Consider the following 26,161-nt stretch of genomic DNA (forward strand, 5'->3'; position numbering starts at 1 on the left):
CCGACTGCTAACTAGCACTGCAGCACAACTGTCTCTCCTCAGCCTTCCAACTACTGCAGTACAGTGTCTCCCCTCAGCTTACTACCTCCAACCACTAATAAAGCACCCAAAACCATGGAGCCTTTGTGACCTGGGTAAACTCTCCTAACAACTAACTGTGAGTAAACTATCTAAATTAATATCTATAACAATAACCCCAGAAAGAAAGAGACCTCCGCTGTGTCCCGGTACACCAAGGACTACCCCAAATCACTAAGACTTTCCAGTGGAAAAAGCCAACTAGCAGGAGACAAATTGAAGAAGAACCCATCTTAGTATTACTCCCCCTCCACACCTCCTCCACTCTCCAAGATTACACAGGACTTGGAGCAATCACTGATCCCAATAACCCAAGGCAAGCCGATAATACATAAAAACAAAGCCTAGTACTCAAGAATCTACCAAAAGTAATAAAGCCGATCATGCACCCAATCAAACATGACCACTAGCAGCCAAAGCAAATGGATACCACAATGAATACCATCAAGATACTCCTAACAATCTACTCATAGTAACATAGTAACATAGTAGATGACGGCAGAAAAAGACCTGCATGGTCCATCCAGTCTGCCCAACAAGATAAATTCATATGTGTATACCTTACCTTGATTTGTACCTGCCTTTTTCAGGGCACAGACCGTACAAGTCTGCCCAGCAGTATTTCCCGCCTCCCAACCACCAGTCCCGCCTCCCATCACCGGCTCTGGCACAGACCGTATAAGTCTGCCCTCCACTATCCTCGCCTCCCAACCACCAACCTCTCTTCCCCCACCTGCTCCGCCACCCAATTTTGGCTAAGCTTCTTTGATCCTAACCTTTGATCCACCTAGCATTAACCACATCACTCGCAGAAAGCAATATCATACCCATCCTACACACTCATTACAGACAGATCTGATACACCACACCTCATAAAATAGTTATCAACCAAACCAAAGGAACAACACCAACATGCGGACAACTTCAACACAAGGGAAAAAAGACCTAAACAAACCCACACTAACAAAGAAACGACAACTGACTAAAATCTGCATAGAACCAAACACAGATGACCCATACCAACTAATTCAAGTGGGTTACATCAACGTCAGATCTGTAGTAAATAAGACAGTACTAGTAACAGACTGGATCATGTCAGAAAATCTTGATCTACTTTTCATCAACGAAACCTGGATCCATGATCAAAACGACCCCATAATCCTTAACCTTTGCCCTCCAGGATACAAAATCTCCCATTGGACCAGAAAGGCAAAGAGAGGCAGTGGCATAGCACTAATATACCGATCCCACTTTACCGCCGAAACCACTGCCGAGTCTATCACAACCCAACTTGAAATCGTATCAATCAGAATCCACCACAAAACCCTACTTGATCAACTAAACTGTATCTTGTTCTATAGACCACCAAGTAACTGGAACGAAAGCCAGCCAAACTTTATGGAATTCATCTCAAACACCTGTGTAACCAACTCCAATATACTGTTACTAGAAGACATCAACCTCCACCTAGAAGACCTAAATGCTATCAATGCACGTGAATGCAAGGAATTCCTGGACTTGTGGGATTTTAAATGGCCACTTATGCAAGCAACCCATGTCAAAGGTCATACACACGACCTCATTTCACACAAACTGTCCGCAGACAAGAACCTAATAATAACAGGAATTAAATGGACAGAAACACCATGGACCGACCACTAAAAACTAAACCTATCCCTAAAATGGCAGAAAAAGGGTCCATGCCATACACAAGAAAACACAACCTATAGCACTAGGGACCATATAGACCCGAAAACATTCTGGTAAATGGTATACAATAACGAATGGACAGCACAAATGGACTCCATATACTACCTCTCAGAATGGGATAAAAGATGCAAAAACATACTAGACAAAATAGCACCCTTGCAAACAAGAACCTCACGCAGACATAACTCGATACCATGGTTCAACGTAGAACTGAAAATACTAAAAACACAATCCAGGAAACTTGAATGTGCATGGAAAAAAATAAAAGATGAACACGCATTTAACGCATGGAAACAATACAAAGGAAATATAAATATGCTATAAAACAGACCAAAAGGTCCAACTATAAAACTAAAATAGGTCCAGACTACAAAGACACAAAAAAATTATACCAACTCGTGAACAAACTACTAGATACCACCTCGGTCACCACAACCAACACAGACATCCCAACTGCAGACAATCTTGCTAAATACTTCAAAGAAAAAATTGTAAACTTATGTAACACACTACCTCAGGACAACACCAACATAGAAAACTTCATCAACGGCCTGGACCCTACCCCCGGGTGAATACCCAGCGGATCGAACCTGGTCAAACTTCACTCCCCTCACCATCGAAACAGTCACCCAGGCTATTAACAGGTTCGCTAATACCCATTGTAAATTAGATGCCTGCCCCAGCTACCTGATAAAAGACTTCCCCCACCGCTTCAAAGCAGACCTAACATCCCACTTAAATTACATGCTTCAACAAGGTCTCTTCCCCAAGGATAATGGGAATATCCTACTTACCCCAATACCAAAAGACACCAAGAAAAAAATGAGCGAAATTTCTAACTACCGCCCGGTAGCTTCTATCCCAATGGCAGTCAAATTGATGGAAAGCATGGTACCCAAACAACTCACTGATTATATGTATAAATTCACAATACTACATGAATCACAATCAGGATTTTGGCCACTACATAGCACTGAAACAGTACTAATCACCCTCCTAGCTAAATTCAAGCAGGAAATAGCAGAAGGTAAAAGCATACTCCTCCTTCAATTCGACATGTCTAGTGCATTTGACATGGTAAACCATAAAATACTACTAAGACTACTAGACTACTTCGGCATCAGCGGAAACATACTTAGCTGGGTCGAGGGCTTTCTAACCTCTAGAACATACCAAGTGAAATCAAACTCAAACATATCATCACCATGGAAAGCAGACTGTGGAGTACCCCAAGGATCACCACTATCACCGATTCTCTTCAACCTAATGATGACCCCATTAACCAAGTCCTTATCCAACCATGGCCTTAACCCTTTCATCTACGCAGACAATGTCACAATATACATTCCGTATAAACATGATCTGGCTGAAATCTCCAACGAAATCAAGCTCAGTTTGAACATCATGGACTCATGGGCAAATTCATTCCAACTAAAACTCAACACAGAGAAAATACACTGTCTCCTCCTCTCATCCCAATACAACACATACAAACCCACAAGCATAAACACCCCAGACCACACCCTTCCTATCTCAGACAGCCTGAAAATTCTCGGCATCACAGTCGACTGTAACCTCACCCTAGAGTGCCAAACGAAAGCCACAGCAAAGAAGATGTTCCATTCAATGTGGAAACTCAAACAACTGAAACCATTCTTCCCGAGGGATACATTCTGCAACCTGGTACAATCTATGGTATTAAGTCATGTAGATTACTGCAACGGAATCTATGCGGGATGTAAAGAACAAATCATAAAGAAACTTCAGACTGCCCAAAACACGGCAGCCAGGCTCATATTTGGAAAAACGTGTTTCGAAAGCGCCAAACACCTTCAAGAAAAACTGCACTGGCTCCCAATCAAAGAACGTATTGCATTCAAAATCTGTACACTGGTTCATAAAATTATCTACAGCGAAGCCCCGGGATATGTGACAGACCTCACAGACCTGCCAACTAGAAACACAACAAAATCAGCATGAACATTCTTGAATCTCCACTACCCAAACTGCAAAGGACTCAAATACAAATCAACTTATGCATCCAGCTTCTCCTACATAAGCACACAACTATGGAACTCATTACCCAAAGTCGTGAAAACAACATATGATCACCTAAACTTCCGGAAATTACTATAAACGAATCTGTTCGAAATGGCATACCCTACTGACCCAACCTAAATACCTAAACCCTGCAACACAAGCGAAACCAAACACCGTATGGACAAAATATAACTCCCCCTCTCTATGATCCACTATTGTGTCTTGTACACACGAACTTTATATATAATCACTTTGTAACTGTTAGACCAGAACTGGCAGTCGCCAATACGGTTCTATGTAAGCCACATTGAGCCTGCAAATAGGTGGGAAAATGTGGGATACAAATGCAACAAATAAATAAATAAAAAGGGCTCATTACCATAAAACTGTAGTGCGTATATATAATCCAATGCAAATGTACCACAAACTCACGTCAAAGTAAACTGCAGAACAGCAAAGGCCAATTCTAAGAAAAATTGGGTATACCAAAATTATTGAAAAATTAAAATCTAAAATTTATTTATTTTTCAATACGAAGGATATCTATAGACACTCCACAAAAGTTCACACTCATATAATATATCCTTCCTGTTGCAAAAACAATTTAACTTACAGAATTTAAAATACTTAAATATATTTTTAAAACTTAGGGCCCTGTTTACTAAGGCGCGTTAGCATTTTTAATGCACCTACAATTAGCGTGCGCACTACCCGTGTATGTGCCTATAGAGATACTGTAGGCACATACATGGTTAATGCATGTACATGTTTAAAGCATGTTAAAAATACTAATGCACCTATAATGCCGTCTTAGTAGACAGGGCCCTTAGGGCCCTATTTGCTAAGGTGCGCTAGCATTTTTAGCGTATGCTAATGCTAGAAACACCCATATATTCCAATTGGTGTCTCTAGCATTAGTGCATGCTAAAAACACTAGCGCACATATAGAGTGGCTTAGTAAACAGGGCCTTTATTTATTTATTTATCTACCTGTTAGGATTTATTTGCCGCAGTTTTGAAGGATTTCACTTGATGCAGTATATAGCAAGAATAAGTCAAACATAAGTGAAATCCCCTGTTAGGCTAGGTATTACTGAGAGAGTCACTCCCTGTGGAGAGACACTGAGGAGAGTGACTGGGAGGTCCCCGGGTGGGAGGAAGCCCAGCCTAAGGGGAGTAGTTTTGGAATAAAATACAGAGGAATAGTGTCCTGGGACTGAAGAGTGACATGAAAGAGGAGGTTAGAAGGAGATAAGGAGTCTTTTGCCCTTTAGGGGGGGTCTTTGGTTGCCTGACAATCCCCTGCCACTGACCTAGAGGAGTAAGGAGAATCCCAAATAGGAGAAATATGACCACTAGTTGTAAAGAGGAGTTGTGGCTCAGCTAAACTGCAACTATGGAGCAGGAGAGCTGTGGGTGAGCAGAGAAGAGACCTAGCTTGGGAGCATGGGATCGGAGCCAGAGAGTGCCCATTTGTAATGGAAGATTTTAAAGATTGTTTTTCAACTCTGCCTTGACCGATAGTGCACTCTCTCATTAAAGTGATAATTCTGTTCACATGAAAGAGAAGGAAGTACATCTTTCGACATAAATAGGAAGATGGACGTCCTTCTCCCAGGGCGTCCAAATCGATATAATCGAATCTTGATTTAGGACGTCTTCAACTGCACTCCATCGCAAGGATGGCCAAAGTTCAAGGGGGCGTGTCAGAGGCGTAGTGAAGGTGGGACTTGAGCATGCCTAACACTTGGACGTCCTTGACCCATAATCGAAAAAACCAAGGATGTCCCTGACGAACACTTGGACGTTTCACCCGGACCTGTTTTTCTTACAACTAAGGCACAAAAAGGTACCTAAAATGACCAGATGACCACCAGAGGGAATCAGGGATGACCTCCCCTTACTCCCCAGTGGTCACTAACCCCCTCCCGCCCTCAAAAAACATCTTTCAAAATATGTTGTGCCAGCCTCTATGCCAGCTTCAGATGTCATACTCAGGTCCATGAAAGCACATGCAGGTCCCTGGAGCAGTTTTAGTGGGTGCAGTGCACTTCAGACAGGTAGACCCAGTCCCACCCCCCTACCTGTTACATTTGTTGAGGAAACAGCGAGCCCTCAAAAACCCACCACAAACTCACTGTACTCACATCTAGGTGCTCCTCTTCACCCGTAAGGGCTATGGTAGTGGTGTACAGTTGGGGGTAGTGGGTTTGGGGGGCGTTTGGGGGCTCAGCACACAAGGTAAGGGAGCTATGTACCTGGGAACAATTTAAGAAGTCCACTATAGTGCTTCCTAGGGTGCCCGGTTGGTGTCCTGGCATGTCAGGGGGACCAGTGCACTACAAATGCTGGCTCCTCCCATGACCAAATGGCTTGGATTTGGTCATTTCTGACATGGATGTCTTTGGTTTTGAAAATCGCCAAAAATCAGAATTGTCCATGTCTAGGGACGTCCAAATCTAGGGACGCTGAAATTTAATGATTTGGACATACCTGATGGCATTTTCGAAACGAAAGATAGACGTCCATCTTGTTTTGAAAATACGAGTTTCCCCACCCCTAGATTTCGCCATTTTGCAAGGACATCCAAATCGAAACTTGAACGTTCCTTTTGAAAATGCCCTTCTTTGTGTCTTTGAAGGGGTGAACAAACATGTGGATAAAGGTGAGCCAGTTGATATATGTATCTGGATTTTCAAAAGGCATTTGAAAAATATCTCATGAAAGACTCCAGAGGAAATCGGAAAGGAGGTAGTGTCTTATGTGGATTAAAATCTGGTTAAAGGATAGAAAACAGGGAGTAGGGTTAAATGGTCATTATTCTCAAAGGAGAAGGGTAGATAGTGGGGTTCCCCAGGGGTCTGTGCTGGGATTGCTGCTTTTTAACATATTTATAAATGATCTAGAGATGGGAGTAACTAGTGAAGTAATTAAATTTGCTGACGACACAAAGTTATTCAAAGTTATTCACCTTTCATGGGAACTCAAACAAAAGAGTGCACATCCTGTTCCCCAAGTGCCCTGGAGCGCATGTATGTGTGTTTTCTTATTCCCATTTAATCTTCCCTCAGAAGATTTCTGGTAGTTACCATCCTTGGACACCATTCGCAATTTCTGACACAGTGTTTCACCCTTTCCATATCGCCAAGGACATGCTGTTTCCAGGATAGGGTAGTAGTAGCAGCCCCTTGTTCATGAGGATGACTTTCATGTTCATTTATTTCTCATGATTTGATGATATGCACCTCTTCCTCTCAGGAAGGTTTGCAAGTTTCTTCCCAGCAGTTTTTTTTCCTACTCAACTCTTGATGTGTTTGAGTGGGATATTCTGCAGATGCTTATTAAAGCCATTTATTCCTGTTATGCATCAGCAGATGATTCACTCCCAAGTCCAGTTTCTTTTCCCTGCCAGATCCTGGAGTCTGGGATTTTATACCAGTGCAAGGCACAATGGCCTTTATCTTAAGCAGTATTCTATGGCTCAGATTCCACATCAGGTCACTTCGGTGGTCCCTTCTCAGTTGGGGATTTTCATTTCTCTTGGACTCTCCTGGTTACTGGAGGATTCAGTACGCCCTTCTTCTAACAATCCACGTGTTCTCTCTTTTGCTACAAATAGGGTCTTTCATCTTTCTTAGGTCTTCCAAACCACTGAAAATTTCAGCACAGCCTCCTTCAGATGATTCAGCAGTTCTCTCTTGTTCTGTGGGTGACTATCTGTGGCTTGCATTCTGCTAGAGCAGACCTTAGCTGGGTACATCAGCTTTCAGATTCTTCCAAGAGGCCGACAGTCCCCCTCCTTCTGTCTGGTCATATGTGGAGTTGGGACGGCCATGTGTGATGGATTCCTTGTATGTCTTGATTCCAGCATGGTCCAAGCAGGTATTTTTGGTAGACACTGCCTGTCGTTTCTGGTGCTTGTGCCACTGGGCGGCAACTGTGCCTTCATATGGAGGCTGGGTTAGCTCCCTTTTGCGGGCAAGCTGTTTTTTGGTGAGGGCTTTGTGCTGTTGGGGGATGCAAAGCCTCAACATCTTCATGTGGACAAGCTTCCACATTCTTTTTAGCCAGGTCAGGCTCACCCTTGTTTTATGGATGCCAGGTGCTCTCACCCAGGGCAGCCTAGTTTTGTTCAGCAATCCAAGTTTAAGTCTTTGCTGGATTTCAGAACTCCAGACTTCGCTCTGATGTGCTCCAGATTTTTTGTAGCAGGGGTGGGAGCGTACTGGCCTATCTTGTCTTCCTCAGGTGTTGTCTCCCTGTCATCTCCCTCCACCTTGGGTTCTTCTACCTTGCTTGACTTTCGCCGTGTACCCTGCTCTAGTTGGAGGTGATCGGTGAGTTATGTTGGTCAGATTATTTTTCTTCGACCTTTGGTTGGAGCATCAAGGGAGTGCTGAGCATTTTACCTCCATGCTGGGTCAAAGAAGCTGTTGTGTCCACATGCTTTCTAGTGGTACCCACTTCCAGACATATTCTGGGTGTCTTCTACATAAGCTGTCGCATCATCTGGGGCAGACATGCGTTTGTTCTCCCTAAAGGACAGTGTAGGGTGGTGATATGGTTTTCCTTGCAATGTTCTCCTCTCACTACTGTTTGGATGTTTCCGCTCAGTCGAATACCTTTTTTGGGGTATTACCGTTATCCTTGGCTGCTTCCAGTTTCTCCCCCCATCTACTTCAGGACTGCTTTGCTACATCCCACAAGTATCTGGATTCATCTGCTGCTGATGCTAAGGAATGAAAAATTATGTCTTACCTGATAATTTTCTTTCCTTTAGTTGCAGCAAATGAATCCAGAGGCACACCCTGTTATCCCGTGCAATCCCATGGCTTTGTCCACCTTTAGATTTTCAAGTTGTTCATACACACTCTCTTCTGGGAATGGTGTTATATCCACTCCATTCTCATATGTACTTTTGCCGTTCAATCGTGGTCCTCCTCCAGGATTTTCTTCAGTGAAAACAGAACAAAAGTATCTGTTTAGCAAATTTGCTTTTTCTTCATTATTATCCACATAGCGGTTCGCAGCATCTTTTAATCTCACAATTCCATTTTTAGTCTTCCTCCTTTCACTAATATACCTGAAGAAATTTTTGTTGCCCCTCCTTACATTTCTTGTCATTTGTTCTTCCGCTTGCGCTTTCGCCAGATGTATCTCTCTCTTGACTTCTTTCAGTTTCATCTGGTATTCCTCTCTTTGTTCCTCTTCTTGAGTTTTTCTGTATTTCATGAACACCAACCCTTCAGCCTTTATTTTCTCAGCCACTTGCTTGGAGAACCATACCGATTTCCTTTTTATCAGAACATTACTTTGGAGAGCCGGTTACAGATAACACCTACGTGTAGCAGTGCTGTCCTCCCATGAGAAATTTATTAATTGTATCTGTACTTTGGTAAGTAATAAAAATTGCTTTTCTCATATGTGGCCTTGGTCTTTTATCACTCCAGATTGTGGGTGGCTGGTATATAATAATTTGGAGTGGTGGTAAAAAGACTAGAATATAACAGATATCATTATATTAATTCTATAAATGTGTTCGTACATCTAAACAAATATAAATTTTGCTTTACACAGTCCAACTTAGTAGATTACCATGGGCTCCTTTTACTAAGTTGCACTAAAAAGTGACCTTAGTGTGCCTTTACATGGGTCTTTCCCATGTGCTAAGGCCATTTTAAGCATAGCTGGAAAATGGCCAATTTTCCAATTTTCCGAATTAATGGCCATGCGCTAATGTTGCCATTAGCGCATGGCCGTTAACACAAATTAGCACATGAACATTTACTGACACCTATTTTGTAGGTGGTAAGGGCTCAAACACTTATCCTGTGCTAATCAGTTAGCGTGTGGTAATGCAAATGTGCTAATTAGTGCAGAAATGCCCACTATCTGCCCACAGGCACACCCCTTCTGTAAAGAAAACTTACAGTTTCTTTAGCGTGGTTTGCATGAGCAGATTGCAAACATACCGCAGGATGCTTTAGTGCATTGGGCAGTAAGCCCTTTTAAGCAGCGGTATGTATGCGCTACTGCTTACAGCAGCTTAGCAAAAGAAGCCCTATGGAAAGATAACTCAAAGATGTAAAAATATTAATTGTACTCACAGCAATAGCTCGTGTAAACCCAATAATACCAAACTTTGAGGCAGTATATACAGGCTGGTGTGCAGCAGGCATAATTCCTTTAAAATTAGAAGACAAACAGTAATTATATTGGAATAAATGCATACCTAGATTATTGCTATCAACTAGTGTCATGTGAGTGTGATCTGTAACGTTGACATTTTTACACATTAGTAAGTATATTTCCCAGGTGGGATAAACATAATTTACTTTCTGGTGACATTATTTCTGTTCACCTTGGATGATGGATTCATGTGTATAGATTTTAGATTTACTGGTTCACAACCTTTCTGCCTAAGCATGGAACAGACTTAAAGTTATGCTGAAGCTTCTCTTTTCTCACAGAGCAGCAGCTGGGCAACAACTAACATTTCAGCTGAGACATATTGAGCCCCATTTTACATAGGATGTAATCAACAGAAATAAAAGAAAACAGAAAAGAAAATAAGATGATACCTTTTTTATTGGACTAACAATACATTTTTATTAGCTTTTGAAAGTAATCCTTCTTCTTCAGATCAGAGATAAGCAAAACAGTATATATATATATATATATATATATATATATATATATATATATATATATATATATATATTTATATATATATATATATATATATATATATATAAGTGAAACATCAAAGCATTCCAATGACAGTCTCACAGGAAGAGGGTGGGGTAGGTAAGGTGAGACACATGGGAGCTAGGAGGATGACAGCCAGGGAAAGATGCATGATGATAAAAAGGTGACAAAAGCAGTAGAATTTTATGGTTTATAATGGGCTAGAAAACCCAGATCTGACACCTACCAGACCTACCTTTAAAAGTGGACTAACAGGGCTACCACATCACTCTACATAGAATGTAGAGACTGGAATTGTGAGCTCCAGGTTAGGATGTGCTCAGTTCTGGTGGTATTTTTGAAAAGGAACTGCTGATATATTGCCTTTTTTTAATATAATACCACCAGAAGCACATGTGTATTTGCCAGCACATGCAATGGGAGTATCCATTTTACAAATATGCACATGTAAATGTATGAACAGATGAAATGCAAACCTATATATGTGAATGCTGCTAATTAAATATAAAGGCCACAACCTTACTTTATTTTAAATTTGGAAGGGGAAATAAAAAATTGGTGATTAAAGAGGATTCCTCCCTTAGGGGGGAAGTTATCAACATGGGCTATTGTTAAGATATGTAATTTTACTTTTAATCCCAGCTATTAGTAACTAGATTTCATTGCATACGAGACCTGTGATAAAATGGCATGAGTTAGTGGTAATATAACACATCTTAATGGCAGCCCATGTTGATAACGTCCCCCCTTAATCCCTCTTGTTCAGGGCTGCCTGAAACAAGCATTTAAGAAAAGAAACATATATGTGCCAGGGAGCATCTGTAAATTCCCATGTGGAAATATTAAACCTTACATATGCATTCCCTTTATGCAATGAGGAATACATGTGATTTTTAATTCATCAAGGCCATAATCAAACTAAACCCTCAATATGCCCCCTTGCAGTTTCAACATATTATGAACATCCATGTGTAAATTGAGCTCTTTCTAAAATCATCTTTTACACATGGATTTTATTTATATGCATGACCCCCTCTGAAAATGCCCCTGCTTAGAGGATGGGAGGAAGGATTTTCAGATTAGTCACTAAGGAAACAGAGCTGACACTGACAGTCTGGTCCAAGAATAAAAGGCTTTGCATGGAGAAAATTCAGACTTTTAGTAGCCCACCCCTGCCAAGACCCATAGCACCCAGGGGGAAGTCCTAGGTACCAAGGCAGGAGGAGTTTGCAGTGTGTGGCAATTGAAAGCCTCTGCTACATGATAGCATGATAGCAGGTGATTGTAGGGAGTTCCAGAACTGGGAACAAGAATGAGTGCTTGGGGGACAATAAATCTTATCTAGAAGTAGGTGTGGGAGTGCCTAACTTTTGTCAGGACTTTCATTGCACATGCAAATGACTCCTATTCCTGGATGGAACAAAGAATAACAGAAGAGATTATATGGAGATGATTGTGGACTGAGAGTTTAATCGAGATTACCAAGTACTTTGTTTTGGTTTGCAAATAGAGGAGAACTGATCTCTGGGTTTAAATGCCCTGATGTCATGTGGAGACTATGTTTTGCGCTGTGCTGACCAGATTCACAGTGGGTTTTGTTTCGTAACATGTTTGAAGAGTGAATCGGATCTGTTGTATACACTTGGAAATTTTAATGTGGAAATTATGAGTAAAGCTACTAGAATAACCCCCATATTATATAGGTATCTTCTTTGTATAGAACATAATTTTGTGTACAGAAGTCACCAGTGAATACTTTGCTTTTTGATCAATTTTGGGGGACATGTCATCAAATCAGTGAGCAATCAGTGAGCAATTCTGTTAGAATTGCCCTAAAAGAGAATTCAACCAAAAATTAAAAAGTGATCTCAGTACTCAAATATATAGTAAAATGAATGAGTACAACAAAACTTGACATGACAAAAATACCCAGAAGCAGATCTTTACTTGATGTAGGCACCCAAATAAGCCCTACAAATATGGAAACAGGAGTCAGATTATTTTGAAGTAGGAACAGAACACTCAAATACGTAACTTTAGATTGTGCAACACTTGATTTTCTTTTTTTTTCTGAAAGGCAACAAAAGAAACAGAAACTTTAAGGGAGCCTTTTACAAAGCTGAGCTAGCATTTTTAGCTCGCAGTAAAACTCAGCTGGTGGTAAACGCTGAGATGCCCATAGGTATATAATGGGCTTCTCAGCGTTTACTGCTTGTTGATTTTTACCAAGAGGTAAAAACACTGGCGCAGCTTTCTAAAAGACCCCCTAAATCAGGGTTTCTCAAACCTGTCCTGGGGTTCTGACAACCAACCAGATTTATTTTTATTTTTGTACCCCACGCTTTCCCACTCATGGCAGGCTCAATGCAGTAGGCAATGGAGGGTTAAGTGACTTGCCCAGAGTCACAAGGAGCTGCCTGTGCCGGGAATCAAACTCAGTTCCTCAGGACCAAAGTCCACCACCCTAACCACTGCTCCAGGATATTTCCCATGAATATGCATGAGATTAAACTTCATGCATTGGACATCCAGCACATGCAAATGTATCTCATGCATATTTTTTTTTTGTTACATTTGTACCCCGCGCTTTCCCACTCATGGCAGGCTCAATGCGGCTTACATGGGGCAATGGAGGGTTAAGTGACTTGCCCAGAGTCACAAGGAGCTGCCTGTGCCTGAAGTGGGAATTGAACTCAGTTCCTCAGGACCAAAGTCCACCACCCTAACCACTAGGCCACTCCTCCACTCCACTAGTTGTTGTAGATGTCCAGAAAATCTGACCAGCTGTGAGTTTCTTAAGTAGGTTTCAGAAACCCTATATTAAACATGAATGTACTACAGAACAAAAGTGATATACCAGCATGATAAATGTTAGGTGAACATTGTTGCTCTTCTTTTATGGAAAATATTCAAAGCTCTATGTCACCGAATATAGATGTTGATATGTTTTGTATTTTCTGCTCTATAAGCAGAGTTAGGAATTGGGCAGGTGGGGGCACAGAGTTGGGCAACTGCCTTGGGGAATCATATGGCAAGGTACATGAGGCAAAACACCATATAATTTTGAGCAACATATATAGGATCCAGGGGATAATATGCACAAAAATCAGAAATGTGTGAAAAAAACTATTTAAAAAAAACCATTCATTTGGAATCACAAAAACAGTTTAAAATAATGGTCAACCAAACTTTTATTGGCTGTGCACATCAGGAAGTTGAGAAAGAAGATGGGGGACAGTGAGAGTTGAAGAACTGGAGAATGATGGCTTAAAGCTAACTGAGTGGGGAAGAAAAGAAGACAGAAATGGGGGGGGGGGGGGGAGATGAAAGGGAAGATTAGTGTCAAACAGTATAGAAGAAAGGGAGGAAGACAGGAGAGAGAGAGAAGAAATGGAAAAGAGACCCTGGAAAAGAATTTAGAAGACTGATACAAGGAACAGTCCTATAAGAAAGATAAAATGCTTGGATTACAACAGTAGAAAAGAAAATAATATTTTATATCTTTAGGGATTGCAATGTGTCAGTCTGGGAAATATGCATATCTTTTATTTTTGAATAATACTGGAGGAAAGGATTTCAGTTTCACTTTTTCCAGGATTGAAGGGGGTTTACATTTTAATCTGGATGTTTTTTCTAATTTGTGATCTTTTATTCTGTATTAGCTGAGGGTCTGTCTATGTCTTGCATATGTGATCAAGGAAGTCCAATAAAAAGAGCATTACAGTAGTCTAGGTGTGTCAGAAAAACAGCTTTAAAACCACTGATCACTGCAGGTGGAATGTCAAAGGGGATTTTTTTTGACAACTTTCCTTAATCACTGCAACATCTAAATATCGTATTTGTCCTTTTTATGTCTTGAATAAATTGCAAACTTATGGGTCAGAGACTTTTCTTATATGTATATAACAGTTCTGCATACTAGTTGTGCTCCATAATGATAAATAGTAGTAGTATGACAAAAAGGCCTTAGAAAAAGTTTATAAAAATGGCTTCTGAATAAGTGAGTTCACTGCTGTATCACAGAACCAAGAAAACTATTACTGTTAGTACTAGGTGTGTTTTTGGGTGGGGTGCCTCCAGGATCAGGTTTGGGAACCACTGCTCTAGCATATCTCCCTTCAGGTCTATTTTATAGAATGCTACGTAGCCAGAATATTGGCAAATTTTGCATATGTGTACAGCTATGGAAATATATGCCAGTATTCTGCTCATTAAAACACATTCTTGGTGCATTCATGTTGGTGCCTTCTTATAGAATTACCCCTAGAATGAGGGTTAGAATTGATGTCGGGTGGTTGACGCAGTCCTTTTTATCCTATCTTCTTTCTATCCTCGGCCTTCTCACTTCTCCTTTCCCCAACCCACTATTCATCTCCTATTCCTACATATTCTCGCTTTTCTACTTATCTCTCCCACTCCATCCCTCCTATATACCCCCCCATACACACACACATACACATTTTCTATCTCTCCTACCCCTGCAGAAATCATCATCTCCTGTACTGCTATTGTCTCATACGTACTTTTTAGTATCACAGATTTCATCCTCTCCTCACCAGGACCCTGACTGAGGCCAAATATCCCCATTCTCAAATCAATTAGGAGGATAGCACTTTCTCCCTCCCAAGACCTCAAATGGGCCCAGAGGTACCTCTTTCCTCTTGGACTCCTGATCAGAACCAGTGATGCCTGTTCTGTCTCCAACTCCTCGGTGGGCCCAAAATATGTCTGAAAATATATCAAAAATGGCTCTTCCCCCTACGTTCCCAATCAAAGCTGAAGACACAAGTGTATGAGGAGAGGGAGAATTGGGGCTGCATAGAATCTGCCCATTTGCTTGATTAGGATATAACATGTCATAAATGGATGGATGAACAAATAGGCAAACCAGAAAAAAGGAGGTGATTTTATAATGGGACACCTACTGTATATCCAAGTATCAAAAAGGTGCATATTTTAAACCTTTTTTTTTCGTTTAGTTTAGTTTTTTTATTTTGTAAAAGCAATATAGGTGTGTATGTATCTTCATACAATAGCAAACCAGAATTAGCCTCAATATCATGCAAACTCAAACACACTAATTTATCTGATACCTGCTCTGATGATAGTGTAAATGTGTTTATGCACTCTATAATTGTGTGAATGTATTTTATTTAAAAAAAAGCCCACATACATTATAACTCTGTCTCTACTCCAGGCAAACTACAACTGTTGGAATGCCTGCACACAGATCACATGAAAGTATGCAGACTTCCAGATGCTTACTTTTTATATGCATATGCAGTATCATAATTTTATAAAGCAGACTTTACACGTAGCAAAAACTTCATAAAATTAATCACCCATCTCCACTACTCAAATGCACTACAAACTCTAAAATAAAAAAATATTTTTATGAAACAAGACAAAGCTGAAAAATCATGAGTGGCATAATCGAACGGGGACGACCATCTCTAAGGGCGGCCATCTCTAAGGACATCCCGGTGAAGGGGCGGGGAAACCCGTATTATCAAAACAAGATGGGCGTCCATCTTTTGTTTCCATAATACGGTCGGGGACGCCCAAATATCAACATTTAGGTCAACCTTAGAGATGGTCATCCCCGGTTGTCGGTGATAATGGAAACCGAGGACGCCCATCTCAAAAATGACCAAATCCAAGTCATTTGGTCATGGGAGGAGCCAGCATTCGTAGTGCACTGGTCCCCCTGACATGCCAGGACACCAACCGGGCACCCTAGGGGGCACTGCAGTGGACTAACTGATGCACTAACTGAATGGAAAAAGGCATGCAGTGGTCACTAACCACCTTCCACACCGAAAAAAAAATTAAAAACTTTTGTCCTTTTTTTTAGAGTATGGGTGAAGGATGTCCTTTGCTATGCCTCTGTCCCTGTGATGGCAGTTGAAGACGTCCTTTGCAATGACAGTTGAGGATGTCCAAAATGTGGATGTTTGTGAGAACAATGTCTATGCCTGGATGTTTCTGTGAGAAGAAAGTCCATGCTTGCTATGCCTCTGACACCCCCTTTATTTATTTGGATTTTGGATCAAAAGTAGCAACAGTAGGATTTGAATTGGCCACCTCTGTATTGCAAGACCAGTGCTCTAACCACTAGGCCACTCCTCCACTCCACTCCAGTCCCTTGAAATTTGGCCATCATTGGGGGGGGGCAGTTAAGGATGTCCAAAATGTTTGAAAGAAGGACGTCCACGCCCTCGTTATGCCTCCACTGACACACACATACCTCCCCCCCCCCCAGGGACCTGCATACTGCCCCCCCCCCCACAGATTTCAAGGGAGTGGAGTGGAGTGGAGGAGTGACCTAGTGGTTAATAATAACAATACTATTTGGGGGCTCACTACAAAGTTCCACAGGTTACTATGGGGCTCATTTTCAAAAAGGAAAAACGTCCAAAAAGTGACATAAATCTGCATTTGGATGCTTTTCTCACAAAAACTTCCAAATTGGTATTTCTGAAACCAGTTTTTTAGATGTTTTTTTTCTATGAAGTATGTCAGAATTGCATTCAAATCACAAGGGGGCTTGTTAAGGGCAGGATCTGGGTATTCCAAACACTTGGAAGTTTTTCTGCCATAATGGAACAAAACAACAACATCCAGGGCTTTAAGTTGGATGTTTTGGTCTAGACCATTTTTTTTAATGAATATCCACAAAAAGTGCCCTAAATGACCAGATGGCCACTGCAATAATAAAGGAATGACACCTCAGGAAATCTTGACTGCCCCAACTTGACATTTCATCCTTTAGATTGTAAGCTCCTTCGAGCAGGGACTGTCCTTCTTTGTTAAACTGTACAGCGCTGTGTAACCCTAGTAGCACTCTAGAAATGTTAAGTAGAAGTAGAAGTAATAGTACTCCTTCAGTGGTCACTGCCTCCCTTCCACCCCATAAAGATATAAATGAAATAGTAAATAGCAGTCTCTATGACAACTTCAGATGTTATGGCCAGTCCTATTAGACTATTAGACCTATTAGCAAGCAGATTCCTGGAAGAGCCTAGTGGTCAGTGCAGTGCACTGTAGAGGAGGTGACCCAGGTCCATAAACCAATCTAGCTATTTCACTTGTGGTGAAAGTGTCCTCACCAAAAAAAACCCCAAACCTATGGTACCCACAAATAGGTGACACCTACAGCCATAAGAGCTATTGTAGTGGTGTATAGTTGGGTACAGTAGTTTTTTCGTGGGTTTTGAAGGGCTCACCATACAATTTAATGGCGAAATGGTGAAATATGCATCTAGGATCTTTTATGTGACGTCCACTGCAGTGCCCCCTGGGGTGCCCCACTGCTCTGCTGGGATGCCTGAATGACCTGTCTACTGGGAAAGCTGGCTCTTCCTGCATCCCAGTAGCTTGATTTTGTGCGTTTTTCACTTGGACTTTTTTTTTTTTGTAAAATGGTCCAAATAGATAGATGTACTAAGCACAACAACATCTAGGAAATGGTCATTTTCAAAGAAAAAAGATAAACTTTTTTTTCTGGTTTGAAAATGGTCATTTTCAGCAAAATGTCCAAAGTTGGATTTAGATCTCATATTGAAAATGCCCCTCTATGTAACTTTGTAAGTCTAAGTGCTTTGAAAATATGCCTTGTGGGAACATGCTTTAATTATGGATTGTAGAATAAAGTGTTCAAAATCCAGAAATACACTAGAAATATTGCATGCAGTTTTCAACAAATGTAAGCACCATTACCAACTTACCTTGAACAGTCCACTAGTAAAAATGTTAGCTTTGAAAACAAAAATGTGGAATCACATTGTGGAACTGAACAGATTTTATTTACATTCATTAGAGACATACTGCAAAGCTGTAGCTCATGGTACACTAATATTCCAAAGTCCACAGCAAAACTCCAGTAAACACTGACAACGTACATCATGTTCAATCTAATCTTTTATTTGCATGTTCAGAAGAAATCAAATGCCAGTGCTTGAGAATGCTGAACACAACACTGGTGTTTGATTTCTGTTGTACCTGACCGTAAGTAGTATGTGTGATGAAAGTTAATGATTACAATATACTGAATTACTGATGTGGACTTTCATTGAAAGCCATTTCTGCAGTTAATATAGGAGGTCCTTTACTAAAGCTTAGCTCGAGTTAGCTGCAGCAGGGCCCATGTTATTCCTAAGGGCCCTGCTGCAGTTAACTTGAGCTAAGCTTTACTAAAAGACCCCCACAGTGCTTTATCCTCAGAAATTAGCTTTTATAAAATTGCCCTCCTTATATGAAGGTAAACTTATGCATATGCAACCGGAATATTTGAATGTTCACAGAGCATTTATGTCAGTAGCATAGCCAGATCTAGTATTTTGGGTGGGCCCAGAGTTAACCTGGATGCTCCCCCCTATATATATATACAGTGGTGGAAATAAGTATTTGATCCCTTGCTGATTTTGTAAGTTTGCCCACTGACAAAGACATGAGCAGCCCATAATTGAAGGGTAGGTTATTGGTAACAGTGAGAGATAGCACATCACAAATTAAATCCGGAAAATCACATTGTGGAAAGTATATGAATTTATTTGCATTCTGCAGAGGGAAATAAGTATTTGATCCCCCACCAACCAGTAAGAGATCTGGCCCCTACAGACCAGGTAGATGCTCCAAATCAACTCGTTACCTGCATGACAGACAGCTGTCGGCAATGGTCACCTGTATGAAAGACACCTGTCCACAGACTCAGTGAATCAGTCAGACTCTAACCTCTACAAAATGGCCAAGAGCAAGGAGCTGTCTAAGGATGTCAGGGACAAGATCATACACCTGCACAAGGCTGGAATGGGCTACAAAACCATCAGTAAGACGCTGGGCGAGAAGGAGACAACTGTTGGTGCCATAGTAAGAAAATGGAAGAAGTACAAAATGACTGTCAATCGACAAAGATCTGGGGCTCCACGCAAAATCTCACCTCGTGGGGTATCCTTGATCATGAGGAAGGTTAGAAATCAGCCTACAACTACAAGGGGGGAACTTGTCAATGATCTCAAGGCAGCTGGGACCACTGTCACCACGAAAACCATTGGTAACACATTACGACATAACGGATTGCAATCCTGCAGTGCCCGCAAGGTCCCCCTGCTCCGGAAGGCACATGTGACGGCCCGTCTGAAGTTTGCCAGTGAACACCTGGATGATGCCGAGAGTGATTGGGAGAAGGTGCTGTGGTCAGATGAGACAAAAATTGAGCTCTTTGGCATGAACTCAACTCGCCGTGTTTGGAGGAAGAGAAATGCTGCCTATGACCCAAAGAACACCGTCCCCACTGTCAAGCATGGAGGTGGAAATGTTATGTTTTGGGGGTGTTTCTCTGCTAAGGGCACAGGACTACTTCACCGCATCAATGGGAGAATGGATGGGGCCATGTACCGTACAATTCTGAGTGACAACCTCCTTCCCTCCGCCAGGGCCTTAAAAATGGGTCGTGGCTGGGTCTTCCAGCACGACAATGACCCAAAACATACAGCCAAGGCAACAAAGGAGTGGCTCAGGAAGAAGCACATTAGGGTCATGGAGTGGCCTAGCCAGTCACCAGACCTTAATCCCATTGAAAACTTATGGAGGGAGCTGAAGCTGCGAGTTGCCAAGCGACAGCCCAGAACTCTTAATGATTTAGAGATGATCTGCAAAGAGGAGTGGACCAAAATTCCTCCTGACATGTGTGCAAACCTCATCATCAACTACAGAAGACGTCTGACCGCTGTGCTTGCCAACAAGGGTTTTGCCACCAAGTATTAGGTCTTGTTTGCCAGAGGGATTAAATACTTATTTCCCTCTGCAGAATGCAAATAAATTCATATACTTTCCACAATGTGATTTTCCGGATTTAATTTGTGATGTGCTATCTCTCACTGTTACCAATAACCTACCCTTCAATTATGGGCTGCTCATGTCTTTGTCAGTGGGCAAACTTACAAAATCAGCAAGGGATCAAATACTTATTTCCACCACTGTATATATATATATATATATATATATATATATATATATATATATATATATATATATATATATATATAAAATACAGTTTACCTGAGGGGCAGCTGCATAAATCCTGGTGTGCAAATTGGGCATGCAGCCCCCAAATTCTATAGCATTGCACGCAATTCTTTGGAACATCCATGACCCACCTGTGCCCCTCCCATAGCCATACCTCTTTTTGGGTTGCGCACAAGAGGTGTGAATCTTTATACATATAAAGTATCACATACCATGTAAAATGACTTTATCTTGTTGGGCAGACTGGATGAACCGTACAGGTCTTTATCTGCCATCATTTACTATGTTTTTACTTTTTGTTTAATTCATTTATTCAATTATTTTTACAAGTTGCAAAACATACTTGTTGAAACACAGAGATCATTTTACATTCAACAAAAGAAAATAAACATGAGCCAAAAAGGTTCATAAATGAAACAGTCACTTCTCTTCCTCAGACCACAATATATAATGGGGGGGGGGGGTGTAAATGATTAGGAGGTCATTCAAGTAGAAACGTTTAGGAAATTATCCATTTGTTAGTGGCTTAATATCTAATGTTTCCTCGTCTAAATTTATTATTATTATTCCTTATTCAAACTTTTCCTATCTACAAAATTCTGCAACTGATTTGGATCATAGAATATATACTTATTACTCAAATATTTGACAACACATTTACAGGGATAAGCAAGCGGGAATGTTGCCCCCATCCCTCTCACTTTTTCCCTCAACTGCAAAAATTGCCTTCTTCTTTCCTGTATGATCCTAGTGATGTCAGGATAGATCCATTTTTTTGACCAAAAAATGGTTTCATTGAGTTCTTAAAGTAAAGTCTCATCAAGGAGCTTAAATCTTGCTCAAATATTAAAGAAACAATTAATGTTCCACGAGTCTCCACTTCAGTAAGCGATTCTTCCAAAATTGCAGTTAAAATTTGAAAATCTGTTATGTTTCCCTCTTGTCCAGGTGTATCTTTTTTTGAAGGTAATGTTAAATAGTAAGCTTTATTGCAAGGGGGAATAGCTTGAGGAGATATACTTAGATTCTCCATTAAGTGTTTTTTAAATAAATCAATTACTGTTATACCTGGTATTTTGGGGAAATTTAATAGTCTCAGAGTAAGTCTTCTATTGTAATTTTCTAACTGTTCAGTTCTTTTATGAATCACGAGCTTATCCTTAATCAAAGAGTCGGTTGTATTTTTTATAGTCTGAATCTCCTCCTGATTCTGTAGAATTTTCTCCAAGGTTTCAGAACATACCTTTTCTATGGATTCCGTTAATACGGTCATCTTATTCACAATTGAAGTGGTTTCTTGAGCGGATTTATTAACAGTTTGCTTTAAGTCCTGAAGAACCTTCCAAATTGAAACCAAAGTTATCTCTGTAGGAATTACTTCTTCCAAGCTTTTCTCCATGTCAAATTCAGAAGGAGCACTGCCAGGCTGAGTGGTTCAGTTAACGCCTTCCATTACAGCTACCTCTCCTTGCTCTCTCCTTGATTTAGCAGGGCATGGAGGTGGAATAATACCCGGGGCAGGGGCGTAGCCACGGGTGGGCCTGGGTGGGCCTAGGCCCACCCAGTTCGGGTTCAGGCCCACCCAGCAGTGGAGGCAGCGGAGTGGAGGGAGCAGGCTGAGCTCCGTTCCTGCATCTGCCTCCCTCTCCCAGATGCTGCCTACCGCCGCCACGATCGCAGGATCTACCTCTCTCCGTCTCAGCACTCATCATCATCAGCGCCGGTAGCGAATCATACACGCTGTCTTCTTCTAACCCGGAAGCGTCTTCTCTGCTGCGTCCAGCCCCAGCAGAAGCAGGAAGTTCTGATAATGGGGGCGGAACGCGGCAGAGAAGACGCTTCCGGGTTAGAAGAAGGCAGCGTGTATGATTCGCTACCAGCGCTGATGATGATGAGTGCTGAGACGGAGAGAGGTAGATCCTGCGATCGTGGCGGCGGTAGGTAGCATCTGGGAGAGGGAGGCAGATGCAGGAACGGAGCTCAGCCTGCTCCCACTGTAAATTTTTTGGGGGAGAAGAGGGCGGGCAGGTGGAATTGAATGGGAGGGAAGGATGGAGCCCGGAGGGAATTGCAGGGGAGAGAGGAGAATCGCTGATGACTGGAGGGAGGGGACAGGGGAGAAAATTGAATTGGCGGGTATGGATGGATAGAAGGGGGCAGGGGCAAGAACAGAAATGCTGGGTATGGATGGATAGAAGGGGGCAGGGGCAAGAATAGAAATGCTGGGTATAAATGGATAGGGGCAGGGCAGAGATGAGAATTGTTGGGTATGGATGGTTGGAGGGGAGCGGAGAGTTGCTGGACATGGGTGGATGGATGGACGGAAGGGCAGGGGAGAGGAGGGTTGCTGGACATGGATGGATGGATGGACGGAACGGCAGAGGAGAGGAGGGTTGCTGGCATGGATGAATGGAGGGAAGGGCAGGGGAGAGGAGAGTTGCTGGCATGGATGGATGGAGGGAAGGGCAGGGGAGAGGAGGGTTGCTGGACATGGATGAAAGAGAGGGAAGGGAGAGAGAAGAAATGCTGGACATGGATGGATGGAGGGGATGGAAGGCGAATAGATGAGATGAGGGAAAAGGAAGAGAGGAGAAAAACTGCACATAGATGAAGAAAATAGGCAGAAGCTGGATCCACTGGACAGTCATCTGCAGAGGACCCAGCTTTTACTTACGGATGTAGGGCAAGAAATGAAGAAGAAAGGCGGAAAGTAAAGAAATAAATGGAAAGGAAGCCCTGGAAACGGAGTTAAGAGGACAGATAGCAGCAGAATCGGATACTGGGCCAGCATGATCAGAAAAACAGTCACCAGACAACAAAGGTAGAAATAAAATCACTTTATTTACATTTTAGTGTTTGGAATATGTCCACTTTGAGAATCAGGTGCTCAACATTAAAAGTTTATATTTATTTACTTATTTATGGCATTTTATCCCACAATGAACATGAATTAGATTGGAACCTGGGATCATTTAATTTTTTTTTTCCTGGAGAGAGTAATGCATTGCCTCCCCCCCCCCCCCAGGCTCTCTCCCCAGCTATAGCCAACTCTGCAATTTTGAGGGGAGGTGCACAGGTGGACGGGGGGGGGGGGGGGTGCAGAGGTGGACCGGGGAGAGAGGCTGTTGTTAAACATTTACCAGCACACCACTGTCTTGTGCCCACCCATCCAACCTGTTGGCCCACCCAAAAATTGACTTCTGGCTACGCCACTGACCCGGGGGCGAAAGAGTAGTATCTAGACCCTGAGTCGCCGACGCTCCTACGTCAGCGTCCAATGCGGGACTCGCCACTCCAGCTACACGAAGTTGGCTCACCACAAACTGCTCCAAAGTTTGCTGCACTGGGGATGAAGTCCTGGCTGCCGGCAGTTGGCCCTTGGTTGTCCCCTTTCTCTTCGTATGTGGCATCATCAGGTAACACAGTTTTCAAAATCCAAATTTCAGAGAGCAGCTCGAGCGTTTGCGTCTGTATGCTAGATTGCCATCTTGCCACGCCCCCCAAATTCTACTATGTTTTTACTATGTTATGCACAGCCATATCCACATGCAAATTCAAATTAGAATCAATTAATATCAATAATTCATTGCTAATAGCCAATTATTGATTGTTAATGGCTCATTAACTAATGTGTTTGCATATAGATCTCAAGATTGTATGCAAACACATTTCAGTCGATAACACCCTCATCCTCCCCGTCTCATCTGCCCGCAACCTCGGAGTCATCTTCGACTCCTCCCTCTCCTTCTCTGCCCATATCCAGCAGACAGCCAAGACCTGTCGCTTCTTTCTCTATAACATCAGCAAAATTTGCCCTTTCCTCTCTGAGCACACCACCCAAACTCTCATCCACTCTCTCATTACCTCTCCCCTTGACTACTGCAACCTACTCCTCACTGGCCTCCCACTTAACCATCTATCCCCCTTCAATCCGTTCAGAACTCTACTGCGCGTCTTATCTTCCACCTAGACCGATATGCTCATATCACCTCTCTCCTCAAGTCACTTCACTGGCTTCCAATCAAGTAAAGCATACAGTTCAAGCTTCTCCTACTAACCTTTTTGCTGGCCTCCCAGTTAGTCACCTCTCCCCTCTCCAGTCAGTTCAAAACTCTGCTGCCCGTCTCATCTTCCGCCAGGGTCGCTTTACTCATACTACCCCTCTCCTCAAGACCTTTCACTGGCTCCCTATCCGTTTTCGCATCCTGTTCAAACTTCTTCTACTAACCTATAAATGTACTCACTCTGCTGCTCCCCAGTATCTCTCCACACTCATCCTTCCCTACAACCCTTCCCGTGCACTCCGCTCCATGGATAAATCCTTCTTATCTGTTCCCTTCTCCACTACTGCCAACTCCAGACTTCGCGCCTTCTGTCTCGCTGCACCCTACACCTGGAATAAACTTCCTGAGCCCCTACGTCTTGCCCCATCCTTGGCCACCTTTAAATCTAGACTGAAAGCCCACCTCTTTAACATTGCTTTTGACTCGTAACCACTTGTAACCACTCGCCTCCACCTACCCTCCTCTCTTCCTTTCCGTTCACATTAATTGATTTGATGTGCTTACTTTATTTATTTTTTGTCTATTAGATTGTAAGCTCTTTGAGCAGGGACTGTCTTTCTTCTATGTTTGTGCAGCGCTGCGTATGCCTTGTAGCGCTATAGAAATGCTAAATAGTAGTAGTAGTAGTAATAGTAACCTACAAATGCACTCAATCTGCAGCCCCTCACTACCTCTCTACCCTCATCTCCCCTTACGCTCCTACCCATAACCTCCGCTCACAGGACAAATCCCTCCTCTCAGTACCCTTCTCCGCCAACTCCAGACTCCGCCCTTTCTGCCTCATCTCACCCTATGTTTGGAATAAACTCCCTGAGCCCAAACACCAAGCCCCCTCACAACCCATCTTCAAATTCTTGCTCAAAGTCCACCTCCTCAATGTCGCTTTCGGCACCTAACCATTGTACCTCTATCCAGGAAATCTAGACTGCCTTAATCTTGATTGACTGCACTTTTTGTCCTTTAGATTGTAAGCTCCTTTGAGCAAGGACTGTCCTTCTTTGTTAATTGTGCAGCGCTGCACAACCCTGGTAGCGCTTTAGAAATGTTAAATAGTAGTAGTAGTAGAATCTGGGGGTTAATGTGCATGTTGTATTCCATTGTGTGTTCTGAGTGTGCTATTTAGTTACTTTGCCCCAGTGTATTTTACTTATCTGGCTCCCTTAACCCTGACCCAGGTGATGGGCTTGCATATCCTTGTTATTTGGAGCTACTGATATCCAACCCCATAGCCTCATTCTGCTTGTTGGAATATAAGATCCTTGGTATTAATTCCTGTCTCTCATGTTTCTCCTGGTACTCATTCCACCAACATTCAATCATCTGCCTCCCCTTTGACCATAGGACTCTCAAATGTATGATCATTGCACCATGAACTTTATCTTACCATAACATTGTATCTGTTCTCACCGGAGTCTGCAAACACCTCTCCGGTACTATGTAAGCCACACTGAGCCTACAAATAGGTGGGAAAATGTGGGATATATAGTTTAAAACCTCAATACAGATTCCCATTTGGATATGCTTTGTCTTACTGA

The 26,161-nt window shown here is 42.2% G+C and overlaps 1 protein-coding gene across 1 annotated transcript in view; it reads right to left on the minus strand.

Annotated features, from left to right (window-relative positions):
- HPGD (15-hydroxyprostaglandin dehydrogenase) overlaps positions 1-26,161 on the minus strand; it is a 96,059-nt gene that overhangs the window by 15,797 nt on the left and 54,101 nt on the right. Inside the window, exon 5 of the mRNA XM_030191531.1 lies at positions 9,936-10,012. Coding sequence (XP_030047391.1) covers positions 9,936-10,012 — 77 coding nt within the window. The remainder of the gene's footprint in view (positions 1-9,935; positions 10,013-26,161) is intronic.

The sequence above is a fragment of the Microcaecilia unicolor genome, chromosome 2, assembly GCF_901765095.1.
Source record: "Microcaecilia unicolor chromosome 2, aMicUni1.1, whole genome shotgun sequence".
Classification (NCBI taxonomy): Eukaryota; Metazoa; Chordata; class Amphibia; order Gymnophiona; family Siphonopidae; genus Microcaecilia; species Microcaecilia unicolor.